The 22,563-nt window shown below is 41.4% G+C and overlaps 1 protein-coding gene across 2 annotated transcripts in view; it reads right to left on the reverse strand.

Annotated features, from left to right (window-relative positions):
* Window positions 1-22,563, reverse strand: part of DNAH3 (dynein axonemal heavy chain 3) — a 254,086-nt gene that overhangs the window by 228,436 nt on the left and 3,087 nt on the right. The window contains exons 2-9 of one of the 2 annotated variants that reach the window (XM_070779176.1): window positions 20,381-20,585; window positions 19,933-19,982; window positions 14,634-14,738; window positions 13,898-14,120; window positions 9,177-9,249; window positions 8,742-8,907; window positions 6,219-6,408; window positions 5,215-5,410 (exon numbers count right to left, since the gene is read on the reverse strand). In XM_070779176.1, coding sequence (XP_070635277.1) covers window positions 5,215-5,410; window positions 6,219-6,408; window positions 8,742-8,907; window positions 9,177-9,249; window positions 13,898-14,120; window positions 14,634-14,738; window positions 19,933-19,971 — 992 coding nt within the window. In that variant the 5' untranslated portion in view covers window positions 19,972-19,982; window positions 20,381-20,585. The remainder of the gene's footprint in view (window positions 1-5,214; window positions 5,411-6,218; window positions 6,409-8,741; window positions 8,908-9,176; window positions 9,250-13,897; window positions 14,121-14,633; window positions 14,739-19,932; window positions 19,983-20,380; window positions 20,586-22,563) is intronic. The other variant, XM_070779177.1, reaches the window with a different exon arrangement.

The following is a 22,563-nucleotide window of genomic DNA, read 5'->3' on the forward strand; positions in this document are numbered from 1 at the left end:
ATCTCTTCCTGTCCTCTCTGATGATCTTTTCTCTCCTATTTCTCTCAGGTTAATGGAGGTGCTGCCCTTTACCACACTCCCCAAGGCTTTTTTTTTTTTTTTTTTTTTTTAGCTCACAGGGCCAGCATTTCTCTTCCTGACACACCTATTCATTCATTTATTAATCATTCTTTGAAACCATCAGTGCCTACAACTTCCCCAACCAGATCTCTGCTCACTTTCTTAGCTTGCTCCAGTTCTCACTTCTCATTTTCATCATCCACTGTAATGACCCACTAGGCACTTTCCCTCCTACTCCTAAAATCCTACAGCGTACATTTCTATTCTTTTTTGATGGAGGTGATGAACTTAGTCTTCATCTTGTCTGGCCAGTCACAAAGCACTGCTGGGGAGGACAGAATTCGAGGACCTCACTCTCCATATACATTTGATATACAACCTTAGCATGGCCCTGGTCACCATCTGATAATTATGTCACTCATCTTTAGTTCGATTGTAATAAACTTCCCACATTGGCCAGAAAAATCTATTCTTTGTTCAGACAAAGACCCTCATTCTGGCCCCTAAACCCTTCCCTTCACTGATCATTAGGTGACCTCTTAACATGTTTAAAGCTAAATATTACAGATCACATAAGAACATTTCTCCATAGCATTTCCTTAACAAATCTTTCTCATTGCTAATTTTTTGGTTCAGCTGACAAAAACCTAAATGATTTTGGTTCACTCTCGTACAGTCAATTGATACAGGCAAAATGGAAGACAGTGTGGAGAGTCCTTAAAAAAACAAGGAATAAAACCAACATACACCCCAGAAATACCACTTCTAGATATGTACTCTGAAGAAACCAAAACTGAAAAAGATCGTGTATTCCAAGAGGATGTACACATGAATTTAACTTGATCATATAAAGAAAATGACAAATTATTAAATGTATAGCTTTTACTATAAGAAGGAAATTTGACTTGCTTTTTTTCTAATCTAGTCCTTCTTCTTTATATTTATTTATTTTTAATTGATTGCTTTACAATATTGGTTTGATTTCTGTCATATGTCAACATGAATTAACCATAGGTGTACCTATGTCCCCTCCCTCTTGAATCTCCCTCCCACCTCCTGTACTTTCCTACCCCTATGGGTTATTACAGAGCCCACTGTAAGCTCTATTCACTGCAGCTCTATTTACAATAGCTAGGACACGGAGGCAACCTAGATGTCCATTGACAGACGAATGGATAAAGAAGCTGTGGTACATAGATACAATGGAATACTACTCAGCCATAAAAAGGAATGCATTTGAGTCCATTCTAATGAGGTGGATGAACCTAGAGCCTATTATACAGAGTGAAGCAAGTCAGAAATAGAAAAACAAATATTGCCTATTAACATATATATATATATGGAATCTAGAAAGATGGTGCTGATGAACCTATTTGCAGAACAGAAAAAGAGTTGGACATGACTGAGAGACTGAACTGAACTGAACTGAATGGAGGTGCAGACATAGAAAAGAGACTTATGGACAAGGGTTGGGGAAGAGGAAGGAGAGGGTGAGATGAATGGAGAGAGTAGCATGGAAGCATATACACTGCTGCTGCTGCTGCGGAGTCACTTCAGTCATGTCCAACTCTGTGTGACCCTATGGACTGCAGCCTGCCAGGTTCCTCTGTCCATCCACGGGGATTCTCCAGGCAGTTGTATTGGAGCAGGTTGCCAAGCCCTCCTCCAGGGGATCTTCCAGACTCAGGGATTGAATCCAGGTTTCCTCCTCTGCAGGTGGATTCTTTACTGTCTGAGTCACCAGAGAAGCCCAAACATATACGCTAACATACGTAAATAGACAGCCAATGGCAATTTGCTGTATGACTCAGGGAACTCAAACTAGGGCTCTGTAATAACCTAGAGGGGTGGAAAATGGAAAGAGGTAGAAGAGAGATTGAAGAGGGAGGGAACATATGTACAGCTATGGTTAATTCATGTTGATGTATGACAGAGATCAAACCAATATTGTAAAGCCATCAATTAAAAATAAATAAATATAAAGAAGAAGGAATAGATTAGGGAAAAAGCAAGTGATAAGAATTCTTCTTATAGTAAAAGCTAATAATAATTTGTCATTTTCTTTATGTGATCAAATTAAATTCATGGGTACATTCTCTTGGCACTGAACCTCTGGCAATTTCATCAGCCTTGTGGCTGACTTTCTTGTTAATTTCTGCTGCTGCTGCTGCTGCTGCTAAGTCGCTTCAGTCGTGTCCGACTCTGGGCGACCCCAGAGATGGCAGCCCACCAGGCTCCTCTGTCCCTGGGATTCTCCAGGCAAGAACACTGGAGTGGGTTGCCATTTCCTTCTCCAATGCATGAAAGTGAAAAGTGAAAGTGAAGTCGCTCAGTCGTGTCCGACTCTTAGCGACCCCATGGACTGCAGCCTACCAGGCTCCTCCATCCATGGGATTTTCCAGGCCAGAGGACTGGAGTGGGGTGCCATTGCCTTCTCTGTGTTAATTTCTAGGTTAATTTATTTTTTGAGGCCATAAACATGCTTCTACTTAAAGCAGAACTTATTAAACAACTACTGTATGCCAAGCACTGTTCTAAGTACTTCACCCAACAATTCCATTTTGCATATGAAGAAATAAGGGTCCAGAGAGATTAACTTCCCAAATCACACAGTTCATCAGGGACAGAGAAAGAATGAGAACCTAGGCTAGTTAGTTTCAGAGCCTACTCTATCTATACATTATTACTTTTCTATAAATTATTATTACATACTTCTGCCTCATTAGAAAACTACTTTTTTCTCATGTCCTGACTAGCACCTTTAATGCCTTACAAAACTGAATTCAGAGAAAGGAATGTGCTTATTTCTTATGATTGATGGGCTCTATCCGAGGTTGACTCTACCTACAATTACTTTTTAAAATACAGGTAAAACTAAGAAAGTGAAAAACAATTAAGTTATCCAAGTAATAAGGCTCCCCAAAGACGAAACACAATCAAAGCTATAGATCCTCCTCAAACAAAATATTTGAGCTACTGATTAAGTTTAACCAATCACAATTACACAAACATGTCTGCCTCCAATTTTTCTAATAAAAAACCCACATGGTAGTAGCACATCATTTCATTAACCTGACCTTTTGGTGAACTCTGGTGGCCTCATTCTCCCACCAGGATTCACACTCATTCTTGAGGGGCTCATAAAAAAAAATCAATCCCAGTGCAATTGATTAATAGATTTAAAAAATGTGGTATAACAATAAAATGGAATATTATTCAGCCATAAAAAGAAATGAAGTACTGACAATGCTTCAATATGGATGAATCTTGAAAACATGAATCTTTCTAACTTAATGCAGCCAGACGTGAAAGGCCACATATTGTATGATTCCATTTATGTAAAATATTGAGAATAGGTAAATCCATGGAGACAGGAAGCAGATTAATATTCTGCCAGGGGCTGAGTGGAAGGGAGAAGTGGGGTAACTACTAATGACTACAAGAGTTTCTTTAGGGGATAATGAAAACATTCCCAATAAATTCAGGAAAGTTGTACAAATGTGTGAGTATACTCAAAATTGCTGTATTGTACACTTCAAGAGGGTGAATTTTAATTTTAACATCTTAATTTAGAAAAATGAGAGAGAAAAAGTGACTCCTGCCTCCTCTGAACTTCTACAATATCTGGCCAATTTAGTCACTGATAAATATAAGTGAGACTATTGTATGCCAACTCTGCACTGGCCCTGAGTTAAATAAAAGAAGTAGCTTAAAAAACTAAAAATAGATTGTTATATGATCCACCAATCCTACTCCTGGGCATATATTCATACAAAAATTATAATTTGAAAAGATATATGCACCAGGTCTTCCCTGGTGGCTCAAATAGTAAAGAATCTGCCTGTAGTGTGGAAGACCTGGGTTAGATTCCTGGGTCTGGAAGATCCCCTGGAGAAGGGCATGGCAGCCCACTCCAGTATTCTTGCCTGGAGAATCCCCACGGACAGAGGAATCTAGTGGGCTATAGTCCATGGGGTCACACAGAGTCGGACACGACTGAAGAACTAAGAAGCAGCAGCAAGAGCCCCTTTGTTCATAGCAGCACTATTTACAACCGCTGAGACATGGAGACAACCTAAATGTCCATTGAGAGATAAATGGTAAAGAAGATGTCAGGCATATACACAGTGAAATACAACTCAGCCAGAAAAAAGAATGAAATAATGCCTTAACACCATGGATGGACCTAGAGATTATCATACTAAATGATGTAAGTCAGAAAGAGAAAGACAAATACCACCTAATACCACTTGTATGTGGATTCTAAAATACGACACAAGTGAACTTATCTATAAAACAGCAACAGACTCACAGACCTAGACGACAGATTTGTGATTGCCAAGGCGGAGGGAGCATAGGAGAGGAACGGAATGGGAGTCTGGGTTAGTGGAAACTAACCAGTATATACAGAATAGTATATACAAAAGATAAACAACAAACTAGTATATATAGAATAGATAAACAACAAGGTCCTTCTATATAGCACAGGGAACTATATTCAATATCCTGTAATAAACCATAATGGAAAAGAACATGAAAAAGAATGTATGTATATAATCACTTTGCTGTATAGCAAAAATTACCATAACATTGTAAATTAACTATACTTCAACTAAACAAATTTAAAAAAAAGAATTGGGAAAGGAAAAGAAACAAGAAAACTCAAGCCCCCATCCCATACATTTCATAGGCTAGAGAGTCAAACTAGTAAAGATACAATTATAATTCAGTATTATAGACCTCATAATGGAGGTCTAATTAACACCTACTGGATACTTGTATCAGGCATTGTTCTAAGTACTCTAAATTATTTATCCCTCCTAACAGTGCTATGAAGTAGGAAGTCTTATCCCAAATTTCGAGGTAAGGATGTTACTTATGAAGCAGCAGAGTTAGAGGTGGACCCGAGCAAGCTGGCCCCATGTGAGTGCTCTTAACCAGCATGTTCCAGGGCCTACACACAGGCACTGGGTACTGTGGAGGCACAGAGGAGGGCCACCTAGCTCTGCACAGTTATCCTTACCATATGCAACTTGGGTCTAGGATTTTCATCATTTTACTTCAAGGGCAAGGCTACTCCCACATAAGATGATCTCTTACGTGTGGAAGCTTATAATAAGGAAAGGGAAAAAGGGGACAGGAGGCAGTTCTCACTCCGAAAACCACAGCTGCTTCAGGCTGAGCATCATGGGGTTCACTGTGTGCAGGTGCTCCTCGTTCCACTTCTTGGCATTCCTGTAGACACTATGCCAGGGCACAGGGGCCCGGATCACTCTCTGAGGAAACGCTCGGGGGGTGCTCTGAATGAAGAGTCTTTTCCTCTCCATGGGGTCCATGAGGATGTAATCAACTATAACCAAGAGGGCAAACACTTGTCATTAATCAGGGGCCTTGAGCACTTTGTGCTCTCAGTTTTAACACTTAGAAGGTCAACAAGCTTCTGTCCATTTACACCTGGAAATGTTCCCTCATTTACAAGGAGTCAGACGTGACTGAGAGACTTTCACTTTCACTTTTCACGTTACTCACCATCATCAAACATTGCCCAATGACCCACTGTGTGCACAAGACATGCAGCTAAACATGAAAGGGAGTGAGGACTGATGATATATCAGTGAATGTCTAATAAGGGAGCCGAGACCCATGAGAAAGACAAGGCCAGTGAAAAGGCCATAGAGAAACACTGGCACAGGAGAAGTTCCAAAATGGTATGAGTTGAAAGTACAAGCGAGAAGTGCTATGAATGCAGAAGATGGAGTGATCACTGAGGGTTGCAGAGATCAAAATACTTGAGGGAAGAGGTCTTGAGCTACATTTTAAATGTCTATGGGCCCCTGCTACTTATGCTCTTGCCCAGGGGGAGTAGCACCTACATCACCTGGGAGTCAGTTGGAGGTGAAGAATCATGGGCCCCTCCCAAACTCTACTGAATCAGAATCTGCACTTTAATAAGATCCTTAGGTTGCACAGATGCACACTGAAGTGTGATAAGTACTAGTATGGACATGAGTGATGGTGGCAGTGTGGGGGAGCAACTGAATGAAAAGTTACACAATGTTTTTGGCATTTTTCTGAGAAAACAGGGAGAAGAACGGACAGTGAAAGGAAAGAAGGTGCCCTCCACATAGGAACCCTGCCCCATTTATGCACAGCCTTACCAATGCTTTTCATGAGGCTGCTGTAATAGTCAGTTTCCTTCTCCTCCACAAGGGCAGCCATCAGGGGTTCCAGGAAGGGACTTGTCAGCAGTGTGTTTGAAATCAGCTTTGAAATCCGAACCATCACTTTGTCCTCCTCAGGAGCAATCATGTCTTTTCGGATTCCACTGGTCAAATAGTAGTAGTATCTCTTCCATAAACAAACCACCAGCAACAAAATGATCATAATCAATTGGCTACCTGTGCCCACTTGCCCACACCCATCAGCTGCCAAAGTACCCTGTTCACACAGCACTGATCTCCATCCTTCACTCACTTCTTGGTCCATGACATCACACTCACTGTAATAAACTGTTAGGTGAGTATTCCCCATGGCTCTGGAGGAGTCAGCCAAAGCCAGGGAGATCTCAGTGCTGTATAAGGAAGGATTTCTCAAATGCCATGCAAACAGGAGCAGTGGAAAGACGACTAAGCCCCGGGGATGGAGATGACATATCTGGTGAGCTTTAAGAAAAGGAATGACAAGCTCCTCAAATGGACTCAATTTACCCTCCTTCATAACAATGACACTATACAAAGAAAGTACTTGATCCTATGGCTTTCGGGAAAACCCCCAAGTCTGAGTGAGACTTATAATTATTCTAATTCAACCATGGGACTTTTGAGTTTAAAAAAGCAACACAAACACACGAATTGAACAAACAGGCCCAATGTGACCTGGTGACATTAGGAAGTTTGGTTTATTTAGGGCTTGCCTCTAAGCTGCTAGATGGCTGAATGGCTCTAGAAATGAATAATTTCAGATAAAAGAGAAGCACAAAGTATAGGAAAGGGTTTGAAATGGGCTTTGACCTTTTGTGCCAATTGTCTGTGGTCAGAAAAGGCTGAACTTGCATCTCTCCAACCTTAATAAAGGACAAACTTCCAAAGTTCTCTCATTATAAGAACTGCCTGGGGCGAGGAGAGAGGCTCCTCTTAAAATGCAGATTCACAGGCCCTCCCTCCTAGGGCATTTAGGATATGTTAACAAGAACCCCAGGCAATTTCTTATTTTCAGGCAAGTTTGAGAAATGTTGTTGTTGTTCTGTGCTCTTAAGAGCACAGAATGTTAGTATCAGCCAGACTGGTCTGAATTCTAGTTTTGCCTCTTACTGACTGTATAACTTGGAGCAAGTTGATTAAACAGTCCCCACCCCAATTTCTACAACTGGACAACAGGAATAATCATAGTCCCCAGGTCCTGAATGGGGTCAAGCATCTAGAGTATGGTTTTTACCATACTAGAGTTTAGTATGGAATTTTGCTAATAGCACATTCTCAGTCTCTATTAGTTTTTATTGTTAATCATTTTACACTATAAATGCAAAAGCTCTTTGCTCTAAAGCTTTGCAGTTCTTTCAAGTTAGGGGTTAGAGGCTCAAAAGTCTAACTGGGACCAAGCTGGTAATGTTAATAACTGAAAGTTGGCTGGACATAATAAAATAATAAGGAATTGTGGAGACTGACAAACCAGAGAAGGTATTTCTCATCTAAAGGAGGTAGCTATTGTTCAGTTTCAAATATATTAATTTTTTCAAGAGAGGTTAGAAATCTAAGCTTATGTGAGATTTCTTTCATTTCCCAAACACATCTGTAGGCCATATTTAACTTATGGTCGGGCTGCTGGATAAAATACAGGACGCACTGGAATATACTAAAAATTATTCATCGTTTATCTGAAATTCAAACTGGGGGCCATGTTTTTTGTTTTGTTTTTCAAAATCTGGCAACCCCAGCCTATGTTCTATGCAGCCATTTTGCAACCTATGTTCTAAGAGGACCTGAAGGCATCGGTTTCTAAGACTTACTAAAGCAGAAGACTTGCGCATGCACGCCTTCATTCAGTAGTCTGCATGGGGTCTGGACTTCAGTATCTTTATTTATTTATTTAAAAAAATAATTTAATTGGAGGCTAATTACTTTCCAATATTGTGGTGGTTTTTGCCATGCACTGACATGAACCAGCCACAGGTATACCTGTGTCCCCTCATCCTGAAACCCTCCCCTAAGCCCTCCTCACCCCATCCCTCTGGGTTGTCCTAGAGCACCAGCTTCAGGAGTGCCCTGCTTCATGCATTGAATTTGCACTGGTCATCTATTTTACATATGGTAATATACATGCTTCAGTGCTATTCTCTCATATCGTCCCACCTTTGCCTTCTCCCACATAGTCCAAAAGTCTCTTCTATACATCTGTTTGGGTTTTTTTTGCTGTTTTTGCCTATAGGGTCATGATTATCATCTATCTAAATTCCATATATATGTGTTAATATACTGTATTGGTGTTTCCCTTTCTAACTTACTTCACCTTGAATAGCCATAGCAATGTTGAGAAAGAAGAAGGGAAATCAACCTGCCTATCTTTGGACTTCAGTATTTTTAAAACATTCCTCAGGTGACTACTGCTTTTCTCCAGTTTAGAATCACTGAGATGTCAAGAGTAATACCTAGCAAATTGAGAGAAAGGAGGAAATAAGAATGTACCTCCAAGTCTGATTCAGATGGTTTGGTTTCTTTACTTTCTATTTCCCTCTCCTGCTGTAACATCACATCAATCTGTTCTTCTGGACTCATTGGTCTGCTTCCTGGGAAAGTCAAAGATGTCACAACCTCCTTCTTCATAGGTAAGGAGGTTGAAGCTGACTTCATCCTGAAAAGTAGACACAGCTTAGTGCCTGGTTCCATGAACACTTCATACTTCATAAGTTTGTAAGCACTGGTTTTGCTTAGTTAGCTAATTTATTTTTATTTAGAGCCTTAATAAATTGGATTAAGAGTATTGGTGGGAAAAAACATAAGTATCTAGGTATACAGGAATGCTTTAAAGTCAAGAAGCAGAGTGTGGCTTTCATGAGACCATAACCTTCTTCAGTTCATTCTAGTGTCCTACAATCCCTTGTGCCCATAGAAACACCTTACCCAGTGAGATCCTCTTTGTCTTTGGGGGAGGACTTCATTTTCTTCTTGTTAGGCTCTGATGAGCTTTTATTTGCTAGAACAGTGGAGAAGAAAGGTATCAGTGATGCGCAGTGACCTTGGGCCACGTTCTGCCCACGGGGATGCAAGTCTTAGGGCAGTCCAGGAGAACACTAAGAGGGGTGGACTTGGTGTAGTGGGATGAAGCAGGTGATGCAGACCTTGGACCACTAATTACCTGTGTGACCCTGAAAAAGCGACCATCACTCCAAGCCTCAGCTTCCTCAACTGTGAAATGGGCATGAGCATACCTTCTGTTCTCTCATACACTGGACAAATATCAATAAATCCTCAATTCACCCCCTAATCCTATGTGCTCTATTTTCTAAACATTAGGTGTATTATTGCTAAATATTTTTCTTTAAATAGATTCAGACTTTTAAACTTAAGCTATTTATTTTAAAGGAAATATTATATGAGTATACAAATAGAAAAACCAGTATCATTTTCAATAAATATATTTATTGCAAAAAGAAAAAATGATGTAATTTGCAACAAATAAAGGCATTGCAATAAATGTCATTTGTGATAAATAAATTTAATAAATACAATATAAAACTCTACTACCAGGACTTCCCTGGTGGCCTAGTGGTTGAGAATCTGACTTCCAATGTAAGGAATTCGGGTTCGATCCTTGCTTGGGGAACTAAGATCCCACATGCTGTGGGACAACTAAGCCCATGTGCTGTAACTACTGATCCTGCACACTCTAGGGCCTACATGCCACAACTAGAGAGAAGCCCACACCCAGCAACAAAGAGCCTGTGCACAACGATAAAAGATCCCTGATGCCACAGCTAAGACCTGACACAGCCAAAAATGAATAAATAAATATTTAGAAAATAAAATGTATATACATATAAAATGTATATGTGTATATATATATATATATATAAAGCATACATATATATATATATATATATATATATATATATATATATCACTCCACTACTAAACCTTAACTGGATACTTGCTTAAGAGTCTAGTCTAAGAAATTAACATGTCATTTTAGACATGTTGAATACATACTAATAAGAAATTGATATTTTGAAAGAATCAGAGGATTGAAGACTCTTAATCAAGATATAGTCTGAGTTCATACTTTGATTTCCTCAATCTACTCCAAATATCAATCCTAAAGGAAATCAACCCTGAATATAAACTGGAAGGACTGATGCTGAAGCTAAGCTCCAATACTCTGGCCACCTGATGTGAAGAACTCACTGGAAAATACCCTGATGCTGGGAAAGATTGAAGGCAAAAGGAGAAGGGGCAGCAGAGGATGCAATAGTTGAAAGGCATCATTGACTCGACAGACATGATTTTGAGTAAACTCTAGGAGACAGTGAAGGGAAGCCTGGTATGCTACAGTTCAGGGTCGCAAAGAGAAGAACATGACTTAGCAACTGAACAGCAACAACTGCAAATATAACAATAACAGAAAAAATTCTTTAAAATTAAAAAGACAATGCATTGTTCAAAAAGAAGCTCTTTGGTGTGAACTTAAACACAGTGTGAAGTAAAAATCTTAAACTTGGCTTCTGGCACCAAAAGCAGGCAGAAATAATTAGGTGATTGATACCTGGGGGAATAATGAAATCCAAAACACACCATGATTGTGGGGACTGAAGCTAGGTTCACAGTATAAAACCACGGCTGCCCTACCCATGATGACAGGCTGAAAAACCAGCAACACTGTGATGCAGATAAAGCACCTGCATTCTCAGTTCACACAGTGGCCACAGATAGCAAAGAAAGGCTGGTAGAAACTAGGCCAAGCCTAACATAACCTCACGGACCAGATCTACAACATCCCTAAAACAGCACCTTAGGATGGAAGTTCTAAGCCATCAGTAATAAGATCTGGTACTAATTTGGGGTCCTAAGATGTCAGATGAAGGCATAAGAAAAAAAGGCAAGATTTTAAAAGGTATGTCAAAAGGGTATACTGTTTGAGTACATTTATATGTGTGAACAACCAAAACTAACTTACGGTGACAGAAATCAGAAAGGGGGCAGGATGGTACTAGCGAACGGAAGGAACTGATGGGAAAGGAGCACAAGAGAACTTCCTCTAGTAATGGAAATGCCCTACATCTTATTTGGGTGGTGCCTATATACAAATATGGTATAAACAATTGACAAAACTCACTGAACTGAACACTAAGATCTGTGCATTTTATTGTGTGTGAATTAAACAACAAATGGGAAATTCATGTAGCAAGAAGGGGAAAAGCTCTCAACATAAGCCTGCAAACTAAAATCCCATAACACATGAGAAAAACCAATTTAAGAAAGATAGCAAATAAACTCAACAACTGAGGCAAATATTTACAAAATGGAAATAATATAGCAACACTAATATTCCTCCAAAAAAAATGTTTAAGATCCTCCAAGTGATACTGAAAATGTTATGTCCATGAGAATAGAATAAGAAACTGGTCAGGATGGTGGCACTCATAAGTAAAACCAATTAAGGAATCTGAAAATGAAAGACAGTGTTATTAAAATAAAAAAAACATTTGTTATACTGGATAAACTCAAGACTGAACAGAGTTGAAGAGCAAATTAGTGAGTTGGAAGATACAGTTGACGAATTCACCCAGACACAGCACAGAAAGAATAAAGAAAAACATGAAAATGAGTTTGAGACAGCAGGCAGATTGCATTATCTCCAACATATCTCTAACAAAAACTACCAATGGATATCCTTAAGCAGACATATGTGTACCCAGTGGGACTAGACAAATTAATACACAAAAAGTACTATGGTACTTTTGGCCACCAAGATGGCCACCAAGGATCCCCACTTTCTGGAATCATGCCCTTGTATAGTCCTCTTGAGTGTGGGCAGGACTTAGCAACTCGATTCTAACACAGAGAAAATGGCAAAAACCATAGGATGTCACATTCAAAATTAGGCTCCCCAAAGATGGTGGTTTCTATCTTACTGGTTCTCTATCTACTTCCTCCAAGGGAAACTAGGAGTCATGTTGTGAGTTGAATGGGCCTGTGGATAGGCCCATTCACTAAGAAACCGATGTCTATGGCCAACAGGAAGTAGGGGAGGTGAGTAAGCTTGGAAGAGGATCCTTCCTTGGTTGCCTTTAGATGACTGTGCCCTTGGATACCTTGATTGCACACTTGTGAGAGACTCTGAGCCAGTTAAGCCATGCCCAGATTCTTGACAGAAACTGTAAGATAACAAATGGAACTTATTTTAAACTATTGAGTTTGGTAATAATTTGTTAGGCAGCAATCAACAAGCTGGATTTAGAAAAGTCAGAGGAACCAGAGATCAAATTGCCAACATCCATTTAATCATCGAAAAAGCAAGAGAGTTCCAGAAAAACATCTACTTCTGCTTTACTGACTATGCCAAAGCCTTTGACTGTATGCATCACAACAAACTGTGGAAAATTCTTAAAGAGATGGGAATACCAGACCACCTGACCTGCCTCCTGAGAAACCTGTATGTAGGTCAAGAAGCAACAGTTAGAACTGGACATGGAAAAACACACTGGTTCCAAATCGGGAAAGGAGTACATCAAGGTTATATATTGTCACCCTGCTTATTTAACTTATATGCAGAGTACATCATGCAAAATGTTGGACTGGATGAAGCACAAGCTGGAATCAAGATTGCCAGGAAAGATATCAATAACCTCAGTTATGCAGATGACACCACTCTTATGGCAGAAAGTGAAGAAGAACTAAAGAGCCTCTTGATGAAAGTAAAAGAGGAGAATAAAAAAGTTGGCTTAAAACCCAACATTCAGAAGACTAACATCATGGCATCCAGTCTCAACACTTCATGGTAAATAGATGGGGAAACAATGGAAACAGTGACAGATTTTATTTTGTTGGGCTCCAAAATCACTGCAGATGGTGACTGCAGCCATGAAATTAAAAGACACTTGGCTCCTTGGAAGAAAAGCTATGAGCAACCTGGACAGCATTATTAAAAAGCAGAGACATTAATTTGCCAACAAAGGTCTGTCTAGTCAAAGCTATGGCTTTCCCAGTAGTCATTTATGGATGTGAGAGTTGGACTATAAAGAAAGCTGAGCGCTGAAGAGTTGATGCTTTTGAACTGTGGTTCTGGAGAAGACTCTTGAGAGTCCCTTGGACTGCAAGGAGATCAAACCAGTCAATCCTAAAGGAGATCAGTCCTGAATATTCATTGGAAGGACTGATGCTGAAGAGGAAACTCCAATACTTTGGCCACCTGATGCAAAGAACTGACTCAATTGAAAAGCCCCTGATACTGGGAAAGATTGAAGGCAGGAGAAGAAGGGGACAACAGAGGATGAGACGGTTGGAGGTTAGATGGCATCATCGACTCAATGCACATGAGTTTGAGCAAGCTCCAGGAGTTGGTGATGGACAGGGAGGCCTGGTATTCTGCTGTCCATGGGGTTGCAAAGAGTCAGACATGACTGAGCAACTGAACTGAACTGAACTGAGCAGTCAACAAGCAGCTTGGTGTATGTTAAACATAATGCTAGCCTTTACAATCATTCCCATTTCATAGATGAGGAAACTGAGGTGTCATGAGGTTACCCAAAGTTATCTATAGTAAAGGTGGAGCCAGGACTAGAACCCAGGATTAGAAATCTCCCAAAGCCCCATTCTAAGTGGGTATGACACCCTGCAGGAAATACCTGATGGCAGCCCCTGAACGATCTTTTCCCTGGGGACACTGATGGTGACGGGCTGGTAGACTTTAATCAGGTCCTTCAGCTTCAGGTCCCGAGCTGTCAAGGAGTAGTTGTTGGCAATGGAATCACTGGGTCCACTGTGGTGGTGCTGCTCTTTGAAGGGTGCAGCCAGGGTCCATGATGTGCGTTGCATCAAGGGGGGATAAAAACTGTGCGACATGACTGTCTACAAGGGGAGAAATGCAGAATGAGTCATGTGAGGGACATCATGCAGGGAGCCTGGGCTCCTCTAAGCCAGACTCCACTCACATTGAGACTCATGCCATCCCACATGCCTAACATTCTGCACACTGAGTGCAAATACTTTCGAACGGACACCAATTTTACCTCTCTGACCACCGTGAGCATGCTTTCTGATGGCAAGGATAACAGCTTATTTTCAACGTGCAGTAAATTTGTGATCAGGTTATTTACATTTATTGTCTTTATTGTTATGTACATGGCTATTAGGTAGAAATAATTGTTCTCATTTTATAGTTGAATATGCAGAAGTTCAGAGAATTTAAATAATGCCGCAGGTAACTGAGAAGGCCAGATTTGTGCCACTACATAGCTCTTTTTCCCATTGTGCTATAGCCTCTTCCAGTGGCAGAAATGACTGAGGCCTCTAATCCTACCTGTCAAGTCTGTTTGACCCCCAACTGTTACCAGCAGAAGAGTAGCAGCCAGGTGAACGTACCTTATAGAGTTCAGATGGTTCTTCATTAGCAGAAGCAGGCAGAGGGGGCAACTCTGGCCGCATCTGCGAGTGGCTCATGTGATATATGGAGTCACTTTTGGGGATCTGTGGGAAACAAATACAAAGCCACTCTTCAGGAAATAAGGAAAAATTTCCAAGCCTCTGAGGTACATAATGAGTAAAAAGTTCCTCAGAAAAGGATTTAGGCACAAAGTTCTCCCATAAAGCACCCTTCTTACCACTATCCATTGGTTTCAATTCTTAAGAGTTAATGTCTCTTCTCTAGCATCTCCTCATGGCTACCCTTCTATGAGCAAATTAATGTATTTTTCCCCTGGGAAGAACCCAAATCTGAGGGCAATCCCAACTTCCCTACCCTGGGTTGTAATTAAAGGGGTTGACTTAAAAAAAAAAAATTGACTCTTGCATTTCATATTGGTAAAATTCCAAACAGAAATTTGCTTATGCAGTGATATAAATAACTCTGTGCTTCCTGTGAAAAAGAAAGAATATATTTAGAGTGTGGGTGATTGAGTCCACCATTCAATTCAGGGAGTGTGTTCTTGGGAGTGAGCCTCAGACAGAGGTGAACCTGTGGCTCCCATGGCCACGTGCAGTTCCGAGTGCCACGGGTGGAGTTCCTCACGCTGGCTCCCGGCATCAGTGCTTCTTCACCTCAGAGCTGATTTCAGGGTTGAGAGGTGCCCTGTGTTTCTTTCCTACACCCAAGCCCTAGAAGTAAGACAACAACTTCATCTGGGGCTGTGATGGAGGGAAACCTCTGGGCTGGATTTACTGAGAGATGCTGCTATACAGTACTTTAAAGGTAGTTTAAAGAGATCTGCCTGGAGAAGGCAATGGCACCCCACTCCAGTACTCTTGCCTAGAAAATCCCATGGATGGAGGAGCCTAGAAGGCTGCAGTCCATGGGGTCGCTGAGGGTCAGACACGACTGAGTGACTTCACTTTCACTTTTCACTTTCATGCACTGGAGAAGGAAATGGCAGCCCACTCCAGTGTTCTTGCCTGGAGAATCCCAGGGATGGGGAAGCCTGGTGGGCTGCCGTCTATGGGGTCACACAGAGTCGGACATGACTGAAGTGACTTAGCAGTAGCAAAAAAAAAGAGATCTGCCAGTGCAATTTTGGCTCTGTGGTTTTTCACCTTAGGCAATGAATGTGGACTGAACTCTTGTGTAAGATGAGACATTATTAGATAGATTTGATTTATTTGGGTCAGCAAATTAAGTCATGCAGGGTAACTGGCAGAAGGTAGACATGTAGGGGGTAAATGAGTCAGATGTTAGTCATCCCCATGCCCCATCCAATTCCTCACTGATGACTCAACCTCATAAAATAATAACATTAACAATAATAACATCTGCCATTATTCCAAATATTCTAAGGTTCATAGGGGATAGGTAGGACATTTTGTTATTGTTGCTGTTGTTCAGTCACTAAGTCACATCTGACTCTGCAACTCCATGGACCATAGCACGCCAAGTCTCCCTGTCCCTCAACATCCCCTGGAGTTCACCCAAGTTCATGTGAATCAGTGATGTTATCCAACCATCTCATCCTCTGCCATTCTCTTCTCCTTTTACCTCAATCTTTCCCAGCATCAAGGACTTTTCCAGTGAGTCTGCTCTTCGCATCAGGTGGCCAAAGTATTGGTGCTTCAGCTGCAGCATCAGTCCTTCCAATGACTATTCAGGGTTGATTTCCTTTAGGATTGACTGGCTTGATGTCCTTGCTGTCCAAGGGACTCTCAAGAGTCTTCTCCAGCACCACAATTCGAAAGCATCAATTCTTCTGTGCTCAGCCTTCTTTACGGTCCAATTCTCACATCAGTCCGTGACTACTAGAAAGACCAGAGCTTTGACTATATGGACCTATGTCAGCAAAGTGATGTCTTTGCTTTTTAATATGCTGTCTAGGTTTGTCAAAGCTTTCCTTCCAAGAAGCAAGCATCTTCTAATTTCATGGCTGCAGAGATCATCGACAGTGATTCTGGAGCCCAAGAAGGAAAAAAATCTGTCACCGCTTTCACTTTTTCCTCTTCTGTTTGCCATGGAGTGATGGGACCATAAGGTAAGGTAAGACATACTAGCCATGAAGAGGTGCTTTTAAATACACACTATTCTGCATCCCAACACATGGGAAATAGCAATTGTTTTGAGAATGTGTTGATTTTAAAATTAAATAAAAACTTGCAAACTCTTAAAAAAATGCATACTGAGCCTGGGAATTTAAGAAAATATAATAGGTTCACTGATCTAATGGCCTAATTCAGTGGTTTCAAAAATTGTGGTACATCAGACCCACTAACAGAATCAGGCCGCTCAGGCTCACAAGATGACCTTATTGTTCTGCTTAGAGAACTTGCTTTGTTGATTTAAATCACTGTGTCTGTCTCTCTGCTCTTGACCTCAGTTTCAAGGATATAAGAATCAACCAACCACATCCAAGAGCCTGCTCTTTCACTACTGAAGTTAGTATCAAGATCTGCACTTAAGAGGTGAACAAAATGAAAAAATTCAGCATCAACCTGAGAGGAATCTGGTCATCCAAGGTAGATTTCGGCAATAGTGTTTTCTGGGAAATGAAATCATTCATGATTTCCTTCAGGAGTTCAGATGTACAACATATACTGATTGATAAGTTAGGGCTGCCTGCATTTTATGGTCTGTGGTAATATTTCCCTTGGCCTAGCTTTTAAATCTGTTTCAAATAAAAGTCTTCACAAAAAAAACAATAAACAAAAACAGATTTTGGACATCTTAAGTTACAAGAGAGGGAACAAGTAGTTGAACCAAAAAACCCTGACCTTTTGCAGTTGAGGAGAATATTAACATTATTCAGGAGGTGTTTTGGCATTTATGTTTCTGTTTATGGTTAGGATAAACCTGATTTCAGCCCTCAGACATTTTGGAAAGTTACTAGCAAAGCAGGCAGAATATAGCTCTAGTGGACATAACTGGCTCTACTCCAATTTCAGTCCATGTTGTACAGTGTCCAGCACCTGTGTCCAGGCCAGAGCATGTGATACAGGTCTGGCCAATCAGAATACTCTCTCCTCCAGACATATGATTGGTTCAGGGATAGACAGGTCACCCAAGGTGGGCTGATCATAGTTGTTCCTGACACTTTTGCTAGAGCCACTGGGAAAGAGGTAGTCTAAACAGCCATCTTTGCTTTATGTGAAAAAAATAAAAGCCTTCCTTAGGCTAAAACCATCATAAAGCAGAGCAACAGAATGAGAAAGACTCTCAGTGACATCATCTGGACCCCAGGAACCAACTTGGACTTCTCAGTTACTTAAGCCCATAGATTCCTTTTTGGATTTGAGTCAGACATATTTATGTCTCTCTGTATTGAGAGTTGGTCAGCCAAGAGATACACACAGAGGCAGCTGAGTCATCATAGAAGGAGAAAAGCCATTCTTGGGATAATAAAGCAAGTGCTAGTACCAAGTCGCTTTCAGTCATGCCCAACTCTTTTCGACCCCATGAACTGTAGCCCACCAGGCTCCACTGTCCATGGGATTCTCCAGACAAGAATACTGGAGCAGAAGCAAAACAGCATTTTGCAAGAAAGCAAACTAACACTGAGCATTTTGCAGAACATAATGGAGAGAAGCAGAACCTCTGAAAAACAAATTAAACTTTGAGCTGGTTCACAGGCACAGATTAAGACTGATACATATAGAAGTGTAAAAACCATGATAGCAGAAAACAGCTCAGTTCATGGAACAGGCTGATGTATATGGGGCACACACAAGATCAGCAGATCTGGAAGTCAATTCATAGAATTTTCTTAAACATACTTGGTTAAGAACTCTCTGTGGCCCCTTCAAGGTGGAAGAGCTGGAGATCTGCAAGACCTACCTGGCTACCCAGAACAGTTTGTTAAAAATATTAATGCTTAAGTGTTCTCTCTGGTAAATAGCAGAGTGTTTTCACTTCAGGGGTAGGCTCAGTAATTGTCAACAAATTCACTTTTTTCCCCCCTCAACAAATCAACTTTAATTTTACAAAATTTTGATTTAAAATGCTCCTCTGGACACCTCAATATATGGCAACTTAATGGAGCTTAGCTTTTCCACCAGGATTCTGGCACTTAGATTGGGTAGAACTGTTCCTTTCAGGTGCCTTGTTTCTAACTGTACATGATGTTTGCAAGTCTTTCATGGAAACAGTTCCCAAATGCTGACTTGAGGACCTGGGACAGCAGAATCACTAGAATCTTAGTTGAAAATACAGATTGCAGGGCTCTACTTCGGACCTTCTGAATCAGAATCTTTGGGAGTGAGGGCAAATCTCCATATTTTCAAGAGACTCCCCAGTATATTCTTATGTACATCCAGTGTTGGGAGCTGTTGGATGGAATATATGGTCTAACGGCCTTGGAAAGGAAGGGAAAGAAAGGTGTCTCTTCCTGAAATTTTCTCAACAAAACCTGAAGATGTCCAAAAGCCTAATGCATCACAAAGCATAATTCAAGGACATAACAACAAAAAATTAAAATACATGCTTGGTCAGGGGCTTCCCAGGCAGCTCAGTGGGTAAAGAATCTGCCTGCAATGCAGGAGATGCAGGAGACATGAGTCCATCCCTGGGTTGGGAATATCCCCAGAGGAGGGCAAGGCAACCCATTCCAGTATATTCACTTAGAGAATCCCACGGACAGAGGAGCCTGGTGGGGATAGTCCATAGGGCTGAAAAGAGTCAGACATGACTGAAGGGATGGAGCATGCAGGCATGCACATGCTTGGTCAAGGAGATCTAACACGGCTATTGGTTTGTGATTGAAATGCCTCCTTTCTACCAACTTTCAAATTCCCTACGTGCTGAAAATACTACAGGCATAAAGAAAGCTGAGTGCTGAAGAATTGATGCTTTTGAACTGTGGTGTGGCAGAAGACTCTTGAGAGTCCCCTGGATTGCAAGGAGATCCAACCAGTCCATCCTCAAGGAAATCAGTCCTGAATATTCATTGGAAGGACTGATGTTGAGGCTGAAACTCCAATACTTTGGCCACTTGATGCAAAAAACTGACTCATTTGAAAAGACCCTGATGCTAGGAAAGATTGAAGGTGGGAGAAGAAGGGGACAACAGAGGATGAAGTGGTTAGATGGCATCACCGACGTGATAGACACGAGTATGAGTCAGCTCCAGGAGTTGGTGATGGACAGGGAAGCCTGCGGTGCTGCAGTCCATGGAGTTGCAGAGTCGGATACAACTGAGCGACTGAACTGAACTGAACGAAAAAAGAAACACGTTTTAAAATTCACGCCTACCTTCTGAGATGAGCAATCCGTGTCATTCATGTTGTCCATTGTAATTGGACCTATTTAAGAAAGGAACAACGAGCTCTCTCAGTTTCTTCCTCTTCTATCAGTGGCTCTGAGATTCACACTTCCTCATAGCATAATGGGGATGTCACAGATGATGGAACTTTACAGATGTTCTGAAAGCTCTGTTCACAGGGCTGCCTCTCTGAGGTCATAGACTTCAGCCCACTGAGCAGTTTCTTGGTAGAAGAGGAGAGAAAGGAAAGCTGGAGAATGAAACAGCAGCCGTGGGTTTCTGATGGCTCTGTACTGTGGCTTCCTGCAAAGGCCACACTTCCCTTCCGCGGAGTGGCCCTTCTCTTGGAACTTTTTCAGGAACACACTGAGTTCACAGTAGAGGAAAATCTGAAGCAGAGTTACACACTAAACAGAGAAGAGGGAGGAAGCAACTCACCAGACTATCTCTCTGGGGCCTGAATTCTTCTTTTCTCCTCCTGTCAGGTTATTTTAACACTGGAGGAGCTTGTATCCAGGTCCTGGAGCCAGTCACAAGGCTTCAGCGTCTGTTGCTAGGGAAGGAGGGGCCTCTGCTGTGCCCAGCTACAAGACTGGGCTTGACTCAGCTCTGTGTCCAGGTCTCTCCCTTTGCTGGAGGCCATCTGGGCAGCAGGAAGTTTTGGTGACAGAAAGGAAGATGGGAGGTGTTAAGCAATGATCCAGGTGGTGAGAGGCAATTAAGAGGCTGTGCCTTTGGAGGAGTCTAAAAGCACACAGAAAACTGAAAGTTGCTCAGTTGTGCCTGGCTCTTTGCAACCCCACGGACTACACAGTCCCTGGAATTCTCCAGGCCAGAATACTGGAGTGGGTAGCTGTTCCCTTCTCCAGGGGATCTTCCCAACCCAGGGATCAAACCCAGGTCTCCCACATTGCAGGGGCATTCTTTACCAGCTGAGCCACATGCGAAGCCCAATGCACACAGAGTGGAGGTTAAATTCTTGGGTCCTAGAGTCATACAGGTCTGGGTTCAGATTCTGCCCTTCCCATTAATTAGCTATGTGGCTTGAATAAACTGCTTGATTTTCCAAATGTCCTTTATAATGTAAAATGCCAAAAATGTGACAACCTACCTCATAGGTGGGTTTGAGAGTTTAATTAGCATTAGCCTGTAAAGCAATTTGCACATAGTAGAAGGATGGCCAACTTGTCCCAGTTTCCTGGGAACTCCCTTAGTCCTGGGAAGACTGGGACAGTTTGGTCACTCAACACAGTAGGCAGTCTGTAAATGTGGCTAAACATCATTCTCATGATAAACACAGAAACACATATATGCTCACACATGAAAGATATGATTAACTGCTACGCCATTTAATCCCTGGATTGGGAAGATCCCCTGGAGGAGGGCATGGAAACCCACTTCAGTATTCTTGCCTGGAGAATCCCCACGGACAGAGGAGCCTGGTGGGCTACAGTCCCTGGTTGAAAAGAGTCAGATACAACTGAACAACTAAGCACAGCCCACAGACATTCAAACCACGTTAAGTGGTCACTTTCAAAATTCTTTTAAAATCAAATTTGATTTACTGAGCTCTTTTGGGAGACATGCTTCTATATATGTTTTTTCATTCAATTCCCCCCCAAACTCCATGATGTTACCATTTTATGATTGATGAAACAAACACTGAGAAAGATATATAACTTATCCAAGTTGCCAGGACTCACAAGTAGTGCTGACACAATTTGAACCCTGTCCTTATGACTCCAGAGTTCAGTGTTCTTTCCAGAAAGCGCCTGCCCAGAACACAAACATTTCTGGATCTTACGATGAGCATTATATAGTACCAAGTACTTCTACTTCTTCTTCTTACTTCTTCCTCAAAGTTTGGCTTTCCATACTTAGAAAATAACCTTTACGCTCCTTATTCCTTACACTTGCGTTCTCTACCATAAAGTATACATAAAAGTTTCAAATAGTGTTTAGAATAAATGAGCCAGTGACAGGGTTTGAGACTTTAGACAGAAATGGGGTTACTACTAGGTCTCCTATAATAGGATATGAAACCCCATGTCTCACAAAAAAAAACCCAGCAGCTGTAATCTAACAAAATAAAGTACTTTAGAAAGGACCTGGTAGGGCACCCATGAACCCCATGACCTTCTGGGTGCGTAGAGAACATGCCTCCTTCTGAAATTTTGTGTGCTTTAAAGCTTTAAGTCTATGTGTATACAAAAACATCAAAGTAATAATCATAGCTTTCATTTCTTGATATATATCAGCTGGGGGCACTGTGGTAAGCACTTAATGAGTATCATGTTTCCAAATCTTCTCAACAATTTGAGAAAAGTGAAAGCGGAAGTGAAGTCGCTCAGTCGTGTCCAACTCCTTGCGACCCCATGAACTATAGCCCTCCAGGCCCCTCCATCCATGGGATTCTCCAGGCAAGAATACTGGAGTGGCTTGCCATTTCCTTCTCCAGGGGATCTTCCATACCCAGGGATCAAACCTAGGTCTCCCGCATTGCAGGCAGATGCTTTAACCTCTGAGCCACCAGGGCAGACCCCAACAATTTGAGAAGATAAATACAATTATCCCAAGTTTTATAACTGAGGAAACTGAGAAACAGGGAGGTTAAGTAATTT

The sequence above is a fragment of the Bos indicus genome, chromosome 25 (genome assembly GCF_029378745.1).
Source record: "Bos indicus isolate NIAB-ARS_2022 breed Sahiwal x Tharparkar chromosome 25, NIAB-ARS_B.indTharparkar_mat_pri_1.0, whole genome shotgun sequence".
Taxonomy (NCBI): domain Eukaryota; kingdom Metazoa; phylum Chordata; class Mammalia; order Artiodactyla; family Bovidae; genus Bos; species Bos indicus.